The sequence below is a fragment of the Eleutherodactylus coqui genome, chromosome 1 (assembly GCF_035609145.1).
Source record: "Eleutherodactylus coqui strain aEleCoq1 chromosome 1, aEleCoq1.hap1, whole genome shotgun sequence".
Lineage (NCBI taxonomy): Eukaryota > Metazoa > Chordata > Amphibia > Anura > Eleutherodactylidae > Eleutherodactylus > Eleutherodactylus coqui.
In genome coordinates, this window is record NC_089837.1 from 75,730,705 (window position 1) to 75,753,080 (window position 22,376).

General features: G+C 45.1%; 1 protein-coding gene across 1 annotated transcript; it reads left to right on the plus strand.

Annotated features, from left to right (window-relative positions):
• The first annotated feature begins 1,635 nt into the window (after positions 1-1,635).
• YWHAQ (tyrosine 3-monooxygenase/tryptophan 5-monooxygenase activation protein theta) lies at positions 1,636-22,118 on the plus strand. The gene is made up of 6 exons (XM_066597418.1): positions 1,636-1,791; positions 4,866-5,278; positions 17,272-17,395; positions 18,786-18,949; positions 19,398-19,493; positions 21,221-22,118. The coding sequence occupies exons 2-6, from the start codon at positions 4,982-4,984 to the stop codon at positions 21,284-21,286; spliced, it is 747 nt and encodes a 248-aa protein (XP_066453515.1). The 5' UTR covers positions 1,636-1,791; positions 4,866-4,981; the 3' UTR covers positions 21,287-22,118.
• Positions 22,119-22,376: the final 258 nt, after the last annotated feature.

A 22,376-nucleotide genomic window follows, 5' to 3' on the forward strand; every position in this document is an offset into this window, starting at 1 on the left:
TCGCGTATTGCGCATACAATTACACCCGTCTGAAGGAGCTCTGAGGTCGGCGTCATATGGGCGTATCTGCGCACGCAAAATCTGCATGCGCAATATGTAGAGAACAGAACCCATTGATTTCAATGGGTTTATTCACATGTACGTATTTTTCCAGCGTATCTTAGTTGCGTAAAAAAAACGCAACATGCTCTATTTTCCTGACAATTTGCGCACCAAAAGTCCCCATAGAAGTCAATGCTCACGTAACACACAAGGGGATACCTTATCCATGGAGCCCCCTTCACACAACCGTATGTGTTTTTACGTTCACCTGTACGCACCATACAATCGTAGTCATGCATTATTGCCGCGATCGAGTCCCGAGTACAGATGAGCGAGCGTACTCGGTTCGGGTGTTTTTGCACTCGAGCACCGCTTTTTTCGAGTAACTGACTACTCAGGTGAAAAGATTCGGGGGGCGGCGTGGTAGAGCGGGGGGGGGGGGGGTAGAGCAGTCCTCTGCAACCCCCCGCTCAACCCCAGCGCCCCCCGAATCTTTTCGCCCGAGTAGTCAGTTACTCGAAAAAAGTGCTGTCCAATTGCGAAATCGCCCTAAACGAGTACGCTCGCTCATCTTTAGTCCCGATCTTTAGCTCTGTATTCTCAGCCATTCACAAGGCGCCCTGCTGCGTATCGCCAAAAAATACGCAGAATGCTCGGAAAGACGAATAATGCCTAATTAGGGCGAGCTGTCTTCTAGTCCCAGCGTTGTGCGCCGGGTAACTCCCTCCCTCTCCCTGTTTTCCTGCTGCCATAGAAGTCTATGGGAGCTAGCTGTGTATTTCAGCAAAAGATAGGGCAAGAGCTATTTTTTGACGCGGCGTATAAAATCTGCGGAAATTCTGTAGCAAATCCGCATGAAAATGTGTTGATTTTGCGTCCACTTTTTCTGTGGTGCGTTTTTACGCCGCGTGTGAATGCGCCCTCTTATATGGAAGCCTGTGAAACGCACACGGCGCACCATAGCGTCCTGATCAGCTGTCTCTTCGGGCACAGAGCGGGCAGAACGTGCCCTACGTGGGCGCAAAACACAATAGACAACGCAGATGAAAACAAAGAACGTGCTTTTTGTCATATACTTTATTAGACGAGTCACCATTTTGTTTTGTTTTTTGAGGGTATATTTTACATTGAATTTCTCTGCACTTTATTTTCTACCTCAGGGTAATAATGTATTATCTGCCGTCATATAACAGCATTATCACACAGGGCCATGCATGTGGCTTATAGACATAGAGCAGTGGTCTCCATGTGTTCGCCGCCTGTGGTGGCTCCTAGCCATGGCGTGGTGAGCGCCTTGCCCGCGGTGCAGCACCTCCACTGCAGGAAGCCGCCGCCACCACCACCACGCCCAGGCTGCACGGTGTGAGGAGACGAGGGAAAGCTGCAACTCGGTTACCACAGCAACAATGACGTTATTTTACCCTGCATCTTATTGGAGGAAACCCCGTGGCCCAAGCCGCAGCCTGTCGTTCAACCTAACCCATCCTCCTGTCCTTCCCTAATCCCGCCTTTCGCTCCCGCGCTCGCTTCTGATTGGCTACCAAACCTAGGTGAACGCGGAATTGGCGGGCTCTCCCCAGCGATGGGATTGGCTGGCTTCTGTAAGACACACCCTTATTGCCAACGCCTGGTAATTGGGTTAGGTTGAGCCTAGAGGGGTTTCTTGTACGCTGCACTCAGTCTCTGGGTTTTCTCGTCCTCCCTCTCCTTTCTCCGCCGGCCCGCGGCTCTCACGGTGAGGAGCGCCAGGTGAGTGCTGCACTGCCTCTCCGGTGGACATAGATATACATAGACCTCCCGCTCTACGTAGAGTACGCGCCGTTATCCTGTATATGCAATGTCACGGCGGTGTCTGACATTTGGCTTAATTCGTATCTATCCTTATGTTCTCTTCACTAATGGCAGCTCTTGCGTATCTGCGCCCGTGTCCGGTCTGTACGGGTGTGTCGGCGGCTGGTGTCATCGTGACATGGTCTGTCGCGATATCAGTGTAGGGTGACAATGTGGTTATGATCCCATAAAGTGTGTGTATGCATTGTCACTAAGGCTGTGTGTGTATAGCACATGTGTGTGGCCTCTGCATGGCATGTGCACGCCGCACACGTGTGTTCCTGCTACGCATGCAGCTGGGTTGCAGGTATGGCTGCATGAAGCGTGCGGGGATCTCCACCTCTGGATTAGCATGCTCTCGCTCCAGCGGTGGGGGAGGAGGAGGTGATTCCCGGCCTCCGCTGCATGTTAATGTCTCTGAAGATTCCAGCCCATTGTCATGTTTCCTCCCTGGATAGATCATGGGTGTATAGTGGCTGTCCATGGGTGTACAGTGGCTGTCCATTATTTTTGGTCATCCCATGGCTGGTCGGGTCTTGGTTCTGATATACACGGTGGTGTAGGTGAATGTAATAACACACAGTAAAGGGTTAATCTCTCTAGAAGCTGCTATGGAATACTTGCTGCTATTGTATCTCTTTCCATTGTCAAGGATACAATGTTGCCAGTTGTGCCACAAAGCAATATATTATATATTTATACAGATCTTGCTTTGCTTTCTGGCACAACTGGCAACATTGTATCCTTTATGATCTAAAGGGATAATCTAAGTATATTTCTGTAGAAGCGATACTAGTGCCTTCCCCACGCGCCCAGACAGATTTTTAATCAGCCTCAATACTGGCTACGAGCACACGCTGTCAAACGCGTTGGTCTGCTTCCAGCTCTCCCTGTACTGTTAAGGACTGCTGGTTAGTCCCTCCCTGGGAAGCCTGGCTCCCCCTGAGGGGTGGGAGGGATGGAGGGAGAGGCAGCAGGGCGGGGATGATCCATAGAGCCTGGAGACAAAAGGCAGGGCAGGCGGCAGCTTCATTCCTTCTCCTCCCCTAGTACGATTTCCATCACGGAGCTCCTCCTGTCACTGACTCATGTGTTAACTCGTTTTGCAAGGAAGCGTTCCTTTGCAGATTTTTAGGGTATCAGGTTTTTTTTTGGTTTTTTTTAAGCCAATAATGGTATTTTATTTGCCGGGCTGTCCGTTATGCAGCGTTGGGTGTGTGCTTCCTCTTTGGGTTTGACATGTGATCTGAAATTTCCTGAATCATTTATGAATGAAGCGTACATAAGTTTGCTTTGGGAGAAAACCTGGATTAATGGAGGCATTTATTATAGTTTTTGGCTCAGGTTTTTAAGGTCTTCCTGTTTAATGCTGACTCTTCCTTTTTGGTGATCTCAGACTTGTTCGTTTAGTAATATGAAGGTAATTGAGCTTGTATTAGTTTTTTCAGTAGACTTGATTAGTTAGTGACTGTTGTAATGTAGTATCTTATACTTGGAATTTAAAGGCAACCTGTCATCACATTTAACTGTTATGGGCTCAAATGTAAAGGGGAGGGGGTGTCCAGGTGTCTGATACTCGCTGGGTGCTGTGCCCCTGTGAAGTTGCCACGTGACAGCAGCCATCTCTGCAGCTGGCTGTGTGTGCATTCTGTCATAGAGATGAATAGGGGAGTTCATGCACAGAGCCACCATGTGCACAGTGAGTATCAGGCATGGCTCCCCCATTAGCTCATGTTTGAGCACCATAATGTAACTTGTGGGGCTCATCAAAGTGGTTTGTCAGGCTTTTTTTCTTTTTCTCCTCTACTGATGTCCTGTCCTCAATAGATCGCCAGGCGTGTGCTGCTCAGATCCATTCTGACTGCCGTCGCTATGTAAAGCACAGGAAGTAGAGCGCACTGACCATAGTGCAACAGCCTGGGTTGATGTTGCATACAAACATCTCACTGAATTCAATACCTGCAATACAAACCTAAGCCACTACACTACAGACGGTGCAATCTGCTTCCTGTACTTTCCACAGTGACCATGGCATCAAGAATCCAAGGTCATCAATGAAGGAAAAACCCCTTTGAAAGGGGTTTCCTGGCACTAAACTACTGATGAACTATCCTGAGGATAGGTCATTGATACTCTTATCAGTGGGAGTCTGTTGCTTGGGATCCCTGGTGATTGAAAAGACAGTGACCTCTGGCTGAGTCCATGCCAAGCACAAGGCTGTGTATTGCAGCTCAGGCCCATTAGCTTGTATGAGACAGCTGCTCTCAGACCTCTGACCAATGAACATGACGTCCTATGCCTGAGAAGAGGCCGTGGCGCTCACCTGAGTGTTACAGCCTCGTCAAGCTGCTGATGGGAAGCGAACCCAAGTGGTAGACTCTTGCAATCAATTGACTGTCCTGAGGATGGCTCATCAATATTGTAGTTCTGGAAAACTGTTAAAGGTCTGTTCTCATTTAATGAACGGATAGTATGTGGCTTAGGATATGCCACTTTATGGTCAGCCCTCTGGACCCTACTGATCCTTAGAACAAAGGAGTCACTATGATGATTCATCGCTGTGCACCTCTTCATTTTCTTCTACACAGCATTGCCTGCATGCTAGTGCTTTACCACTTCACTTAATAAAATGGGAATTGTCCTTTAAAGGGTTCTCATTGTGAACTGGCCCTAAAATATGGTAACTACTGTGATGGTTTTGTCTTCTGAGGAAGTTGTGGCCCTATACTTGTATCTATACCAACTTGGTCTGTTACCAAGAACTGCTGGCAAAGCCAATCTGCTCTCTACTGTATATTGCTGAGCACAGGTCTACCATGCCTGAACTTGCATAGTTTATAAAGGGTTATTATATCTCTCTTGGGTGGGGTTGTCTTTTTTTGACACTTCACATGCAGTTGCAGGCAAATAACCTGTTAATGTAATATAGATGCATTACACCTTTTGTATATTTACCTTACAGATCTCTAACTTCTGCACTTGTTTCCTTATAGGTTTGGCTGCCTGTTCCAGCTTCACGTCTAACTAGAACTCCTCACTCGCCCCCCTTCTCAACTTTCCTTTCCTGCGGGTTGTATTACACTCCTCTGTACCAAATCACACTCAAGCCATGGCAGACAGAACCGAGCTGATCCAGAAGGCCAAGCTGGCAGAACAAGCAGAGCGCTACGATGACATGGCAGCTAACATGAAGGCTGTGACAGAATATGGGGACGAGCTGTCCAATGAAGAAAGGAACCTTCTTTCTGTGGCTTACAAGAACGTGGTTGGCGCACGGAGGTCAGCATGGAGGGTTATATCCAGCATTGAGCAGAAGACAGAATGCACTGACAAGAAGCTGCAGATGGTCAAGGAGTACAGGGAGAAAGTGGAGGCTGAACTTAAAACTATATGTGAAACTGTATTGGTAAGTTGGTGAGCATTAGGAGTCGTATATGTCCACTGCAGACATGCACAACACTGTAACTGCTTTAGTAGTTAACCTAGAAATGAAAGGATTTCAGCCTTGATCTCTGCTAATGGGCTTATATATTATGCTGGCAGAAGCTCCCTTTTAAAAATGTTGCAGATATCTGAAACGCTATCTGGGTGTCATAATGGCATTATAAATGTCTCCTAGGTGAGACCTACAACTGCTGGAGACCATGGTCCCATAATGGTCTCTCCATAATTCAGGTAGACTTTAGTGAGCATTGTGCCTACTCGGCCTACTTCCCTATTAAATACCTTGCCTGGTGTTACAGGTGCCTGAGTCCCCTGTTCTAGCATTGGGCATCCTACTTATTGGACACTTGGTATATTCTAAGGGTATGTTTAAATATCAATGCCCCTGAAATTAGATTACTCAGACTGCAATTTTTGTTAGCTGTATGTACAAACTAGCAGCCATTAATGAATACAGCAATGCAGAAAAATGAAGACTACAAAATATTGGATACTAGTAGCAAATATGTTTGGGCTCCCAGAGTTCTGAGATTTGCAGGCAATGATTGATCTTGCAGCATAATGGTCTGCACCAGTGGTGTGCAACATGACTCCTCAGCTGTAAAACTGCAACGATTAGCTAATCGCAAACGGGGGACGGTGTATATTTACACATGTTTTTGCATTATGGGTGTTGCATATTTATGTGCGCAACTGCATTTCTTACTGTAGTTTTTGCGTGCACAAGGAAAACGCGCGCTGATGCTCGCAGCCATTGACATAGTCAATCAGTTTCAGGAGTTCAAGCTATTCTTGCCCTGACTGTGCAGGATAAATTGCACTGGGTGCTGACGTTTTTCATGCTCAGCTTTTGGGTGGAGCACAGCTAGTACAGAGTATGCTCTGTGGAGTGTGCTCCAGTTATGAACAGACAGAGCATGTTTTCTGCACTTCAAGCATGCTCCAAGTACAATGCTGTAGTTTTGCAATAGCTGCAGATCACTGGTCTGCGGGAACTTGGCACTTATCTAGGCTTTCCATTTTAGGGAGCTTGGAAGCATTGCACCTTCTGCTGTGTATCTCGTTTGCAGCCATACTTTGAATGCATATCAGGGGTTGCCTTAAAGGGAATGTCATCAGAAAATGACTTGTTGTATAAGCCATTTTTGTGTAAAACATATTTTAATTTTTGGCCGCCATCCAGGGGCGTAACTATAGGGAATGTGGTTGCACCTGAGCCCAGTAGCCTTAGGGCGCCCATGAGACCTCAGTCCTCCATATAAGAAGCCAGCACAATATGAATGAAGCATTATAGTGGGGTGGGTGGCTATTGCAGATTTTGCACTGGGGTGCAGAGGGGGGTGGGGGGGGGCTGAGCCTTTAGTTATGCCCCTTTTGCCATCTATATAAACTAAAATCTTTTTTTCACACTGACCACAGACCCTAATAGGTTACTTTCTGATCTGTAGAGAACTTTACTGCAGTCCTCTAACATCACAGGCAGGATTACATTGAAAGGGGATACCTCAATGTAGATAACACAGGATCCACCAGTCACAAGAGGTATAGACTGACTATCTCCTCTCTCCCTCCCCTTCTTGCAAAATACCCTCTGCACAGGTCACAGATCATGTCTAGAACAGTCTCCCATACTAGTCAAAGGGTCTTCTCCTGTACATTGTGTGAATGGTCCATGAAGCTGCTGTAAAGCGCTTCTAAATGCAGCTCAGGAAAGATGCCGCCCCCCCTCATAGTCATGTACAGACAACTGAGACCACACTTTACCTTCAAAGAAACCTGTCATCTGCCTAAAGCACCATAAACTAAGGCCGGACTCACATGAGCATATGCATATTTGCACACGTTTTTGGGCCTTTCATATTTATGTGCACAACTGCATTTCTTACTGTACTTTTTGCGTGCACAAGGAAAACGCGCACTGATGCTCGCAGCCATTGAAATGGCAAATTAGTTTCAGGAGTTCAGACTGTTCTTTCCCTGTACAAATGCACAATGAACCCATTGAAATCATTGGGTCTATTCTCTACATATTGTGAGTGCAAATATGGTTGTATGAATCCTAAAGCGCTGTGGTGACAAAGAGCCAGTTTATGTCTTGTTTATATGAACCCCATCACCTCTTCTCATGGCATCATAAGTTTATGGTGCTTTAGGCAGCTTAGTGTCCACTATAGGAGCATGGTATGTAAACTGTAACTTATGGGGTACAGGCTTCGTGAACTGGAGTGGCTGCTGCCTACACACTTTAGCATTTACCATATAGTAAGTCGTGTAGTTTTGGTATTGCACTGGTCATATCTTGGTTGAGATATTTGTCTTTGAGGCATAGATCCCATGATGCATTGTCACACAGATGTCAGCCTGCAGCATGGGTGTCTGAACCTATGTATGGTGTCTGCAAGAGGTGGAAGCTTGCTTGTGGCTGCAGATATAAAGTTGCCGAAGGGAGGGGTTGGGGGCAGCAGTGGCAGCAAAATAGGGTGCAGTGTAGCTAGTCCAGGGTGAGGTGGTAGCTTGAGGTTTGACTACTTAAACTTGTATAAGGTCTATAGATGGATAGTAAAGAGGATCTGTGGTTCTGTAAGGCGCAGATAGTGCACGGCCTCCTCTCCTTCTATTCTGTGTGGCTGTGGATGTTCTAGCCAGGGAGGGGTGAGACAACAGGCTATGCTATAACCCCTTAGATAGGGCAGCATAGTCTGAAAGTTTGCTTCTAGTTGTATTACATGCTACTATGTCCATGAACTTCTTGATCTGCTGGCATAGAGGTGCTAGTAATGTAACTCTCGGCTCCAGCGAGGTGGTTGAGCTGTATCATGCTTCCGGCACATGGCTTTGCTGCATTGTGTAGCCTGCACTTGTGTCGGCATCCGGCTCTGCTGGATCAATAATCGTGGAGGCTCGTGTCTGTAGCACTGCAGTAAGGAGCATGCTGCAGATGTGCCAGCAGACACTACTGAGGCCGCACAGGATTGGCTGCTCACAGGACGGCTCATGTAGGCTTTATGCAGCAATCTATTTAGTTTTATTAACCATCTTATTGCTTTTGAAGGTAAATCTGAAAATAGATTTATTTTACAAGCTGTGAGATCTTTATCTTTTCATCCGTTAGACTGTTTATTGTAGAAGTGAATCTAGTATGGTACATCATGTCATGTCTACCAGCAGTTCTGCACTCCTCTCGTGTCCTTTAGTCTGATCAGCTTTTTACTTGGGTAGATCTGAGTGAAGCTGGTTGTAAAAGAGGGTTTAAATGCATTGTCCAGCAGAAAATGTTTGGAAACTGCTCAGCATGGTGTGAAGACATACATGGCATGCTGCTCCACCCCAGCCGCAGTCCTGACAGACATGTGACCACTGCACCCAATCGCCAGCCTAAGCTGTGGCCTGCAACAGCCCCTGACTGCCTGCAGGGGTAAGGCTGCTTTCACACCAGTGCTGAGGATTCTGCTTTCCGTTCAGCAGCATCTGTGATGGAACTTCCGGCCCAAAGTTCCAACGCAGATGTAAAACCACCCCAACATGTCCCTTTGCCGCAGGAAGTAAACTTGGTGCTTGGAGGGGTGAGTGCGGTTTGTGTTTACAGCTCGACATTAAAGGTTTCCTTGTAAAACTCCCCAATCTTCATATATAAACAAGGCACAAGAGTTTCTATTGCTTCGTTAGGCACTGTGAACAGACCTATGCTTGTGATAACAAGCAAAAGCGCATACCCTTACCTAGAATGCAACTTTTGTGCTAATAAATTAGTTTAGACCAGTCACTAGGGGGTCTCCCTTTATTCTCAATTACTGTCCCCTGCCTGTTATGTGAAGTCCATTTCTAGTAATAAGCATGAAGATGGATTACAGCAAGTAGAGATGGATAGGGGATGTTGTGCAGGGAGAGGTCCTATGTTGCTACAGCTTCTAGTGTTTTACTGTCATAGCTACTGAAATCACATCTGTACTGCTCAGTACTGCTATATAACATCTTCCATGATGCTGAAACTTATGAAGGTGTTCTACAGTTTTTTTTTTTGTTCTGTGTGCAGGAGACTACATGGCAGCAGCCCCCACCAACTTGGGGGGAGACTGAAAATTAGATGGTGCCCATGGAGGGCACTAGTGATCATATAAATGTTAGTTATTCCTAAAAAGTAGCCTGACAGGCTGGGTACGCCTTCAGATATCGTACCATCTATACCACGTTGAACTGGATTCTAAATGAAGTATTTCCATTTATGGCTAGCTTTACCAGACATGATCAGTGCACTGTAGATGGCACTTTGTGTAACTTGTCCAGCCCTGTAGTCTTGTAGCTTTGAGCTGGAATTTCATTAGTGGGACTACCCATATGTTGCCCCTTTAGCTAGCTGCCAGCTGAATAAGTGATGGCTTTCTACTTGCACATTGGGTTTGAATGATTTGTGTCTAGGAATCTAATGCCCACAGACAGATTCCTACCGCATTTCACACCATTGAGATCCGTGGCATTATTCCACAGCTATTGGTTTCTATTGAACTGAATAGCTTTCTGCCTTGGCATGTTCACGCTGCGGAATTGTAGTCAATGGAGTCCGCCCCGCGATACTTCTGCTGTGAGCACAGCGTAAGTATGCGAAAATATGCGTCATCGCCCACTCCCGGTGTCATACACTGCGCCGTCTCGCTGGATGGGACTCTCGTGGCGGATCCAGAGGTGAGTTTTTTTTTTTTTTGTGGGGCGTGGTGTCTGTTTCCGCTGGCGGAGTCTGACACTGCCACGGGGATGAGGCCTAAGAGAAACAGGCCACTACTAGTTGTCTCCTGCAGAGAACAAAAGTACCTGCCTGTTGAAATCCAACATACCTGACCCCTGTCTTCTACCACTGGGTGACAGATGGGACACCCTTATACATAATGGTCAACTGGTCTTGCTGAAATCAGTAGGTTTGTCCTATGTATGTGACCATTTTAGGGACTGCTTACACGTTATGGCAAATCTGCAGCATTTTATGCAACTTGTGAACACATCCTTAAAGGGGGTATTCTGGAGAATACAAATTGCTCTACAATTGTCCCTTCTGGTTGCTGCTGACAGGACCTGTGACTGCTATAGCCAATCACTAACCCCAGCAGTGACCACCTATAGCTGATGGGCTGCAGCAACCCAGAAGAACAGTGGGTATGATGCCCCTTGTAAGATGTACATATGGTTACTCTGCTGCAGCTCTCCACGCTGGCTCGTAAAGCATGGGGCAACCACTTCATAAGTGAGAGCGGACAGTTGCTGCTTAGATGTTAGTGTACTGAATGGTATGCTGATTTGCATGTCATGGGTTAATGTGGCTTTCAGGGTATGCAGCACACCCTATTAACGACTTTATGGCATGTAACTGGTCTTGGAAAGTTTGCCCAGAATGGATTTCTAAGGTTGACAGGTCTGTAAACGCATGCAATTTTTATGGCATGGGCAGTTGGGATTCTGCAAGCAAATGTTCACACCCAGTGGGCCTGTAGTCATGCCCTAATGACTACCATTAATCACTGGTGTCCAGCAACTACTTGCTCAATCAGGACATCATAGGCAATAAGCCTGCAGAAAAGACACTGAACCCCTATTCTCAGGATGTGTGATCTCAGCAGTGAGTGCCCCCCAATCGGCAAGTATCTCTTATCCTGTGGCTAATAGTACTTGTAATCCTCGTACAACCCCTTAAATACAATTTACTGGATTCATGTTGGAAACGCTTTCCAATTAATGCTGAAAGAAACATCAAGATTCTTGGGTCTACTCAAATCGGTGGCTGTAGATTACACCCCATTCATGTTCACATGTAGGAATGCCATGGAAAATCATTTATAATAATGCATGTTCATAATCAGATTAGAACACTTTAAAGCCATAAAGAACATATAACTGCTAACCATTTGCACAGTGTGACCACCTGAGCGATGCTAAATGGGGAAGGCTGAAAAGGGCCAAATGACATATGAACAAATCACCCCTGATGACGCTGTCTGAGAGGTAGCAATGTGTGGGGTTTGTGTCCCTTTGCAGCACACCATGGATGAGTATCGTTAAGATGTGTTCATATTATGTTTGGCCCTGTTTTCCTCCCCCCTCCACATTCAGCATTAGGTTGGATTCAAACAGCAGGGGGATCCAGCCTAATGCTGTTAGCCTGGATTTCCCCTTTCTGGCTCTGCAAGGGGAATGTTCTAAACTCACACCCCCTGTTGGCAGCTAGCACTGGAAATGGGCAGAGAGAAAGGGGAGGGAGTTTAGCAGTCACGCTGCTAAACTCCCTCCCAGCAGCTGTCATTGGCTCCCATAGGAGTCTATGGCAGCGGCTGTATTCTGACTGAGAAGGATGGTTCCAGGACTAGATTGGCCGGGTGCTTTTACGCTGTGGGAATCCGTCATCTTATGCATTGGAATCCAATGCATCAGATGGTATATCATCCGGCCGTTAAACCGGCAGCCAATATATGCTCGTGTGAATAAGCCCTTAGTCTTAGATATTTTAGAGCCTCTCTACAATGGGCTTATCCCAAGTTTTGCCCCCTAAAATTCTACATTTTTGTGCAGAACTTTCTGAATTGTGGTTAAAAAGCAAAATACCCTAGAACAGCAATGGGTCAACTGCACTTAACGTGGTCCATGACAAATATGGCTTCTAGTTGCATCTAGCCCTAACTTTTTGTATCTACACTTAAAGGAACTACACTTTTTTAAAAATGTGACATGTCAAAAGTTTGATTAGTGGGAGGTCTGGGTGCTGGGATCCCTGCTGGCGCTAATGAAGGGGCTGCAGAGGGTTGTGCATGTTTAGTTGTCTTTACTGCCTGTTCCCCCTCGACAACAGGAGATTGATATACAGAGTTAGGGCTCATGTCCACAGGCGATTGTGCATTGTGTTACGGCAAAAATCCGGCCATGGGTAGCACAGTGCACGCTTTCCGTAGCGTTGCTGTCAGATAGGCTCACCAGAGAACTGACAGTTCTCTTCCCTGCTCCTGGGCAGAGGAATATCAAAATATTTCCTTTGACTAGTGTAAATACAAAACGTTTACAGGCTGAGATTGACTATAAGCAGTCCTCTTGATGGGACTACCCCTTTAACTAGTGTCCTGCTCTGCCTGCTAGACTAGTCTTCAGTGCATGGGATACTTTAGTGCTACAAAGTATCATTGTAGCCGAAGCACTGTTCTTGTTCGTTCTCAACTCAAGTGATTACTGCAGTCCACAAGGCTGTATACAGCTCGGTGTAACGCTCTGGACTGCAGCTCCATTGGTCTCTGCAGACCAGGCTTTAAAGCGGTATTCCAGTGATTCAAACTGAAAGTTATGTGCTTCATAAGGCAATAACATGTATCTTGGCAATAAGTTACAAGCTGTTTTACAAAGCTGCAGAGATGTTTCTTTCCCTGTGGCCTCCCCTTGCTGCTTGGTTCTCCAATGGTATCCAGTGGTTATGACCTGTATGTCCGCTGCACCAGTGGTCAGGCATGCTCAGTACCTTCAACGTCTGACAGCTTGTACAGTTGTGAATGCTCACTCACTAGTAACTTGCAGCGGGAGATGTTAATTTATTTTTTTTGCACTAAACAGTGGCCACTTCAAATAGGTTGTCTCACGAAAGCAAGTGGGGTTATACACTTCTGTATGGCCATATTAATGCACTTTGTAATATACATCGTGCATTAAATATGAGCCATACAGAAGTTATTCACTTACCTGCTCCGTTGCTGGCGTCCCCGTTGCCATGGCTCCGTCTAACTTCGGTGTCTTCTTGCTTTTCTTAGACGCGCTTGCGCAGATCTATCTTCTCCATTCGGCTCGTCTCGGCATCACTGGCATTTTGGCTCCGCCCCCTTGTACGCATCATCGCGAAGCTCCGCCCCCGTCACATGTGCCGATTACAGCCAATCAGAGGCTGGAATCGGCACATGTGACGGGGGCGGAGCCAAAATGCCGGTGATGCCGAGACAAGCCGAATGGAGAAGATAGATCTGCGCAAGCGCGTCTAAAAAAGCAAGAAGACACCGAAGTTAGACGGAGCCAGCAACGGAGCAGGTAAGTATATAACTTCTGTATGGCTCATATTTAATGCACGATGTATATTACAAAGTGCATTAATATGGCCATACAGAAGTGCTTAACCCCGCTTGCTTTCGCGAGACAACCCCTTTAAGTGTTAATCTAAAGCTGTGGTGGCGCAGGTCAACTGTTACTGAAGTTCAGTTTGATTTAGATGTTTAGCATAATGACAAAGTGGAAACTTTGCCTAGTCTCAAATACACCCCCCCCCCCTTTAAAGGCATCCGCTCTGTATGTTGTGCAGTGGCCTGGTTTGGCACTGCAGGCAGAATACCATTCACTTCAATAGGACCAGGCCTGCAATACCAACCTAGGCCACTATGTAATGTACAGAACTATATGCTTCCTGCAGCAAAAATGGCTAGAAGTGAGGCCACCCCTTAAACAGCTTTGTCAAGAGTGAGGAGTAGGCTTGAGGGCTTATTCAGATGACCGTATATCGGCCAGGTTTTCATGCCCAGCCAATATACGGTGTCCCTCTCCGCAGGGGGAGGAGGCTGGAAGAGTCAGGAGCAGTGCACAGAGCTCCTGCCCCTTGCCAATGTTTGCAATGGGAGGGGATGGGGCGGGGCAGAGCTAAGTTCCAAGACTTGGCTCTGCCCCCTCCCATTGTAGATAGTGGTGAGGGGCGGAGAGCAGGCAGGAGCTCAGTGCACTGCTCCCAGCTCTTCCGAACTTCTTTTTTTTTTTGCTCCCCACTGGAGCCTTCGCTTTCTGTTTAGTCAGAAATGTTGCTGGAACTAGGCTGTCTGGCAGAACAATTCTTGACATCCTCTACCACTTTCGTTGAGTTGTCTGCAGGATGCCCTTCTTTGGATGCACTTATTTCTCTCGATCACAGCATTCTCTGTATAACCTCTGCACCTTTACATGGAAAAAAGGTTGCCTTTGTATGTATGAAATCCTGGACAGTCTCGCACCGACCAGGCCTCATTGGAAGTCTCGGGTGGCTTTCTAATGTGGATCACACTGAAACTGATCCTCAGAAAACCTGCTCATTTGATCTGTGGCCTATAACACGATAGCGGATCAGACTGCTTGTTCAGGAGTTCCCTTTATTTTCTTTCCATGTGTTTAATAGGATGAACAGTTTCCCTATGACTCCCCCATTTTCAACCATTCACAAAGTGTCATCAAAAACACCTAGTAGTCAATTATAGAAATCCGGCTCCTCCTCTTTGTCACTTTTACAAAGTGCATAAAATCATGTAAAAACCTCTCTAAAATAACACAATCACAATGAAGATCCAGTTACAAGGTCTGCTCAGAAGTGCTAGAAAATGAGATGGAATTTCTTTGAAAGCAATTGCTGAAATTACCAGCCGTGTAGGAAGTGCAGATCGCCTCTTCATAAATGCTCTAGTCATGTCCGGCCTAACTGCAGTAAATGCTGCTTGCATCAAATTCCGACCGCCCTTCAGTATGGTGCTACAGAAATCTCTATTCATGTTGCCAGGCGACGGCGTTCCCACTGCTTAAGGGCCACTTACACGTTACAATTGTCACACAATGCATTCAAACTGTGCAATAATCGTTACGTCTAAATGCAGAGCCATCGTGTACTATTTGTTTACTGGTTCCCTCACTTCTCGCTGAGTCCAAACGCTCTCCGCTCAGTGTTTCCCGTAGAATGTGAGGCGATGAGCGAGAAGTAAGCGGTAGTCAGCGGTGATCTGCCTGTCTAAATGCTCTGCGCAAACTAGCAGTGACATCACCCGCTTGTGCAGTTCGTTTAGCCGACAGTCGTCCGGGGTAAATGGGGCATTAGTCATGATTTTTGTCTGCACCTAGGATACTGTCTTAAGATTTTCTGGACTATCCTTTACCTGTGGATTCCAGGTTATATTGACAGGTTGTTCCCACAAGTGCTCAGTTCCCAAAGTGCTGCTTTACTGTAACCTGTGATGGAACTTTTCTCCTTCCTCTTAATCGGCACTGTTTGGCATAGTTACATATGCTTATTGCACAGGTCGGTTGGCACACCACCTGCAGTGCCACCTCTGCAGACACTGCATGATTAACCCTCTGGTATTGATTTAAACATGGTAGCATCTGGAGAGTCAAATTGTGCCCAGATCTTGACTTTCAGACTCCCCTCTTGCCGTGGAGAGGCACAACACTAAAGAGCACCTCCAGAAAGTAGTAGAACATTAACCTGAGGTGTTACCATTGAGGAAAAGAATGGGAAAACTTCTAGTACAAATAAGTGACACAAGTGGCAAGCATACTGGCTCAGTTACTACTTTCTCAACAAACTTGTGTTTTAAAGCCAATGTGATACCTGGCAGAATGTACAAATCCCTCTGATTTAGTGTCCAGCTACTAGTATCACATCTCTACTGCTGTATAATATCCTCCATGCTGCTGTTACTTATGAGGGTGTGCTACAGAGATGGAAAGGGCCTGCTCTGTGTGTTGTGTATGGGAGGTATCATAGCTGCTAGTCTACACCCACCAGCTCAGGGAAGACTGAGAAATGGGGATGGAGCCTCTGGATGTGAGATGGTGATACATGCATGATGGAAGGTATATTATGGCTAGATGTAGGGTTATTGCTGGTGTACATACAGCAGCTTATGTTACGCTTTAAGACAAAAGCAAGGAATGCTGGAAAGTGGACTGTATTAATGAGGGAGGACTTGGTGTATTCGGCCAAGGCAAGATCTGCATGGCTGGTTTATGTTCAGAAACCTACTGACTTCCAGAGGAATCGTCACTGTGAGCACAAACTGGGGGGAGATCATTACCGTTTAATATCTCAGTTCTTGTATAGATGAGAGGAAATGCATATTGTATAACTTTTTCTCAACTTTGGTCATGAATGTGCTTAGATGTTTCCAAAGGCCAGAGACTGAGCTGTCACTCTTCTGCAGCTTCCTGTGTGATGCAGAGAAGCCACAGAAGCAAAAACCCCACTGGTGTCTATACACTAGAAAATAACCCCTTTAAAAGGCACTGTCTTTGTGAATTGGCTTTTATTTCAGAGGCTACAATAGCATTATACTACACCCTTTTTTTTTTATTTGAGGGTCTCCTGCTGCCCACTGGAAGTATTGGACAGGGCAGAAAGGGATTTGGGGTACATTCTCACACAGCAGAAAATCTGCACCAAATCTACATTCTTCACATCAAAAGCATTAATCTGCAGCAATCGTCACTCGTTTTATTGAACGGGTGAACTTCTAATGTCAAACTCATTGCACAGAAATCGCAAGTTCATGCGATGCAATAAACAGGGAGGCTCTATAGGGAAACACGGGCTAAAAAAAATCGCAAATTGTAGCAAGGAGCATACTGAGTTTTTTTTTTTTTTTTTTTTGTTTTTGTTTTTGTTTTTGCAAGAGGGCATCGGTGAACTGTGTTCCTTCACTAATGTAAAGGAACCCAGTGGAACACATGGGCTTCACATACATGCCTTTTCACACTATCGCATGATTTTGCCGCCTATGAAAGTGGCCTTAGCTGCATAAGTGTTGAGCTTCTGCATAGGAGCAGTCTGAGGTCCTGTAACTTCTGTAAGCTGAAATGGGCAGAATGAGCTAAAATCTGTGATGTTAGAATAGTCCCTGCCTGAAATGAAGCCTATTCGTGGCACAGCGTAAACCTTTTACTAAGTGGCCGGTAAGGGCTAGTGGTTCCATGTGCATGGACCATGTCTAGGGGTACACGGAGTCTTCACTCCATGTGATGGGGGTACCATAATTTCCCAGACTTTCACAATATATGCAAAAAGGAACACTATGCACCATATAAAGTTTAGGGCCAGCAATGTTAAACTAAGTTGGTGCAGGTTATACATTACAGGCATCAGTGTTATACTAGTGCTGTTATGGTAACTAGCTTGGTATTGTATGTTTCTTAAAACTATTTTTTTTTTTCCTTTTAATCTAGGTCCTGCTTGACAAACACCTAATCTGTCCCACCAGTCAGCCAGAGTGCCAGGTCTTCTACCTGAAGATGAAGGGAGACTACTACCGATACTTGGCGGAGGTAGCCAACAGAGAAAACAGAGACCGTGAGTGTCACTGCTAGATAGAATCTCTCATTGGGGCATGATGAGCCCATCTTGATTTTTACAAAGTGTTCTTCAGTTTTTATAGTGATTATTTGCATTAACTCTAAATTTCTATGAAGATCAGATGAATTGCAATAAACTGCAGAATCATTCCTTGCCATGTAAATTAACTTAATCACAGGGGAAAAAAACATCACGATTGCTGTGGAGGCAACAGGGGACCCATGAAATTCCAGCCAGTGCCAGGACCGTCTCCTGAAGAGGATCCAGATATGGGATCAGCTCACCAGTGCAATCCTTGTTGTGTCTGTCGCCTGGTGCCATGAAGAGCAGAAAAGATGCACTTGTCTCCAAGAATAACACGAAGGACTGACATTCTGCAGGAAGTACAGGGATTGGACCGCAGAGGACTGAGGGGTAAAGTTATTTTCTCAGATCAAGCCCCTTCAGACTGATTGGGACATCTGGAAGAATGATTGTCGAGAGAATACAAGATGAGCTCTACTATGAGTCCGGTGTCATGCCAGCAGTAAAGCATCCTGAGACCATTCATGTGTGGGGTGGCTTTTCAGCCGAGGGAGTGGGCTCACTCACAGCCCAACACCGCCATGAATAAAGAATGGGATCTAAACCTCTAAGAGCAACTTCTCCGAACCATCCAGGAGCAATATGGTGACGAACATTGTTTTCCAGCATGAGTGGAGCACCATGTCACAAGGCAAAATGGACTGACTAGGTGGCTTGATGAACAAAAGATTGAAATTTTTGGTCTATGCCCAGGAAACTCACCAGATCTCAATCCCGTTGAACTTGTGGTCCATCCTCAAAAAGCAGGGGGACAAATACAAAAATATAGAAATTGTGATAAATTCCCAGCACTGATTGGGAAGGAATGAGTTGCTATCAGTCTGTATTTGGCCCAGAAGCTGATATCCAGCATGCCAGGGCAAATTGCAGGGTCATCACTAAGGCCCAATGTCCACGTGTGGATTTTAATTATAAAATCCGCATGCGTCGCCACAGCTCCAGAAGCCCATAGAGATGCACTGGCATCCGCAGGGCAAATAAATGCATGCAGATGGAAGGCCAGCGTCATTCTTTGAACTGCATCCATAACTCTATGATGCAGCTATTTTTTTTTTTTCTTCTGTTAAGCTGAAAAGGTATATCAGGGGGTTTCGAACAGAAGTGGTGCCGAAACCCTGTTTTTGTGTTTTTGGCAAGTGGAAACCCGTGTAACAAAGCTGAATATTCCCTAATAGAAATACAAAGATATGCAACAGTTCCAAAACTTTATCTAACTTGCAAAACTGCATGAGTGAGCTCCTAACTGCATTTCTCTTTTGTTACCTTAAGCTTGAATGTAATAGCTGTTCCATCTCTCCAACAGGTACAATACAAGACTCACAAGAAGCTTACCAAGAAGCATTTGATATCAGCAAACAGAAGATGCAACCAACGCACCCCATCCGCTTGGGCTTGGCACTGAACTTCTCTGTATTCTACTATGAAATTCTTAATAGTCCAGAAAAGGCCTGTCAACTGGCAAAGGCTGTAAGTAGTTGTGGTGTTCAGTTGCACTGTTTCTTCAAAGTACAAAGTAAGGATTGAACTAGTAAACGTTTCAGATCATTTTAATATACCTCCTGCCAGGGTTTATATTCTGATACGAAGTGGTGCATAGAGGGAATGCTGTGGCTGCCAACTGCAGCTCATTGGATTCCATCTTTAACTTTCCCAACGGCAGCTATCGGGTTGTTATGGGCACTTCTCCTGTGGCACACTTTTGCTCTGGCTGCCCTATTGGGTGCAGACAAAATAAAGAGGCAGTGAGTGTGTGGTATGTGACTGACGTTTAATTGTGCTTTCTTTGCCTGTTATTGTATATTAGTATTGAGTAGATTGTAAAGGAATGGCCTTTTTAAAGTTTTTGCCATGGTTAGTCTAGATCTATTAAGACAAACACCAAAGTATTCCATTTTATTCATTTTTTTTTTTCCAGGCATTTGATGAAGCCATTGCAGAACTCGACACCCTTAATGAAGATTCCTACAAAGACAGCACACTCATCATGCAGTTGCTTAGAGACAACCTAACAGTAAGTGGTGGTACAAAAAAATTGGTTTCATGCTTGGAGTCGTGCGAGGCAACATTCTTTATCACGTAAAATGGCATAATGGAATGGATGCGGTGTTCAGATATGTGACTTGTATACTTGCACTTCCTTCTGTTCTCCACTGCACCCACAAACCAGCATTCAGTGTATAGAGTGCATTGACTGCCTGAGAGTGATTGAAAAGGCTAGACAGGAGATCGGAAAGGAGACCTATACCAACTAGACACTTGAATGCACAGTTGACCTGTGATGACCCTCTCTTAGGTCCAATGTGTCCCTTTAAATTCTAAGATGTCATTATTGCCCTACTCGGGTTATATAATCTGGTGCTATTGGCAACAATGATGCAGCTTTTATGCCTCAGGAAACTAGACCAAATGTTTTCATACACGAAGCCTCTCCAGTGATATTTTGGGAAGGAATCTTTTGAACCTCACCCTGTAACGTCTGTACACATCCCCGATGAATGTGATTCACGTTGCGATGTCTGGCTATATTGGTGACCTTTTCTTAGATTTGCCCAGCTGTTTCTATAAGGACTCATGCATACAGGCAATATTACTGTCAGTTCTGTCCAATTGCAATATGGGCAGAATTGGCACTGGGAAAGAATCAATTTCAATGGGTTCATGCACAGGTTATTCTCTCTCCACTCAACAGCTGGAGTTTGAAAAATCACTCCTCCTAATGTGCAGCATCCTGCATATTGGACTGCATGGATGGCGTGTCCAATGTGAGTTGTGCACACTACTTGATACGCATAGTCTTCAATGGCTGGGGCAGCAGACTTTCACTTCCACCTCTCCTATTGATCTTTGGTGTTCAGGGAACCTAGTAGTAACACCTGTACTCTTGTGGGTCTCCCTATTTCAGGCACATGATGCATAGATGCAATGGTCAGACATTCATGATATATAACACCCAAAATTTGGAGAGGAGGTGGTAAGTCAGTCCCAGTAGAAAAGTAGCAGTAATATGTGGTCACTTAATGTAGCTTTATGGTAAATACAGAACCAGATGTGGTCAGAATCCACTTTTGCAGTTTGTAATATATATATAAAGCTATTTTGGGTGCATGTGTTATGTCTAAGGCAGCATTTTTTAATGAAACATACAATAGTTTTGTGTTTTTTTTTTTTTTTCTTTGAGCTCTATGGAATTGTAAAAAAAAATAAATAATAAAATAGCAGTGTCATCTTTTCAGCATTACTGTGAGAAAAATCCCTCATGTACATAGACCCATCTAATGAGTTCTAGTTTTGTCTGTCTCGCAACGCACAGTTAACACAAGATCGCCCATGTAAATGCAGCCTGAGGGCTTATTCAGACGACCGTATATCGGCCGGGTTTTCACACCCAGCCGATATACAATGTCCCTCTCTGCCGTGGGAGGCTGTAAGAGCCCGGAGCAGTGTACTGAGTTCCCGCTCCCTCCGGCCCTCTCCACTATTTGCAATGGGAGGGGGTGGAGCTACGTTCTGAAACAGCTCCGCCCCTCCCATTGCAAATAGTGGAGAAATGGGCCAGAGCTCAGTGCACTGCTCCTGGCTCTTCCAGCCTCTTTCCCCTGCAGAGAGGGACATCGTATATCGACCGGGCGTGAAAACCTGGCTGATACACGGCCGTCTGAATAAGCCCTAAGATTTACTTCCTGAAGTCTTAAACGTAAGAAATGATGAAAAATTGACTTTTTTTCTCTCCCATCCTAGTTATGGACATCTGATGCTGCAGGAGAGGACAACGATGCGGGAGAGCAAGCAGGAGAAAACAACTAACCTGTGCAGTCATCTGTCCCAATTCAACCCTTTTTACACGTCTCCATTCCTAATCGCTCCACGTGGATTTTCTTATAGCAAAGAAAGTCCATCCATGTGTAACGGAAATAAAAAAATTTATAGTCTCTTCACACTGCAGCTACTGGAGAACTCCATTCTTTCTAATTTGTTTCCCCTCCCTCTATTTTATTTTTTTACAAGTTGTGGCTTTTTTTCCCTTTTTGTTTGGTGTGTGGTTACTGCTGTAGGAAGTATTAATGGCTTCACTTCATGTAAAAAAACAAAACAAAATAAATATAAGTGGAAACACAACTACCAGACACTCATAGTAAGGACTCTACGCCTTTCTGATATAAAATTTAGAGAAAAAAAAAGAAATTGGATCCACCACCGGTTTCTGCAACTGACTTTTGGGTAGAACTGCTACAGCCAATCTGAATTGTCTTTTTATTACGTATAATTTGCCCTTTTTGGTGTCCTTTTTGGGGGGGGGGGGGGGGGGTAGTTTGGTCCATAAATATTAGTTTGTCGATCTCTCTAAAGCCAATTGAAATGCTGCTGTCTGGGTAGAACTTTTTCCACTCAGAAAACATCTGGTTAAGGCCTTGTCCACACAGTGTAGTTCGAGAGTGGTGCAAACTTTTTTCCTTTCCGCCAAAAACCAAACTTATGGAAAACTGCACTGTGTGATTAAAGCCTGATGTGTCAGAGGCTATTGACTAAGATTGTGGGATTTTCATGTCCAAGTAGTTATAACTTTTTTTTTCTAATTAAATTTTTGCTGCTGTTCAGTTGACAAACCTGCCTACTCAATAAACCTTCATTACACTCCTGTTGTCGTTCTGGTGTTCTTAGCATGTAGCTAAAATTTATATGGATTCACAAGTTTCAAGAATGAGAATTCCCTAGTTCCATCTGTTCGAAACCAAATGTAACTTTTTTGAACATTTTACTGTAGTTTCCACCCACTAATCCTTCTGTTATAAAAATTACCATGTTTAATAAAATGTTTTGACAGAGTTTAGGGTGATCTATGCTCACCTATCTATGTCATAGGGATAGCGCGAGATCTGTCACTATCTCGTGCTAT

Coding starts and splice junctions, on each gene's coding strand:
- YWHAQ (XM_066597418.1), top strand. CDS start 4,982: ATGGCAGACAGAACCGAGCTGATCCAGAAGGCCAAGCTGGCAGAACAA. Junction 5,279..17,271: donor CTATATGTGAAACTGTATTG/GTAAGTTGGTGA, acceptor CTTTTAATCTAG/GTCCTGCTTGACAAACACCT. Junction 17,396..18,785: donor CAACAGAGAAAACAGAGACC/GTGAGTGTCACT, acceptor TCTCTCCAACAG/GTACAATACAAGACTCACAA.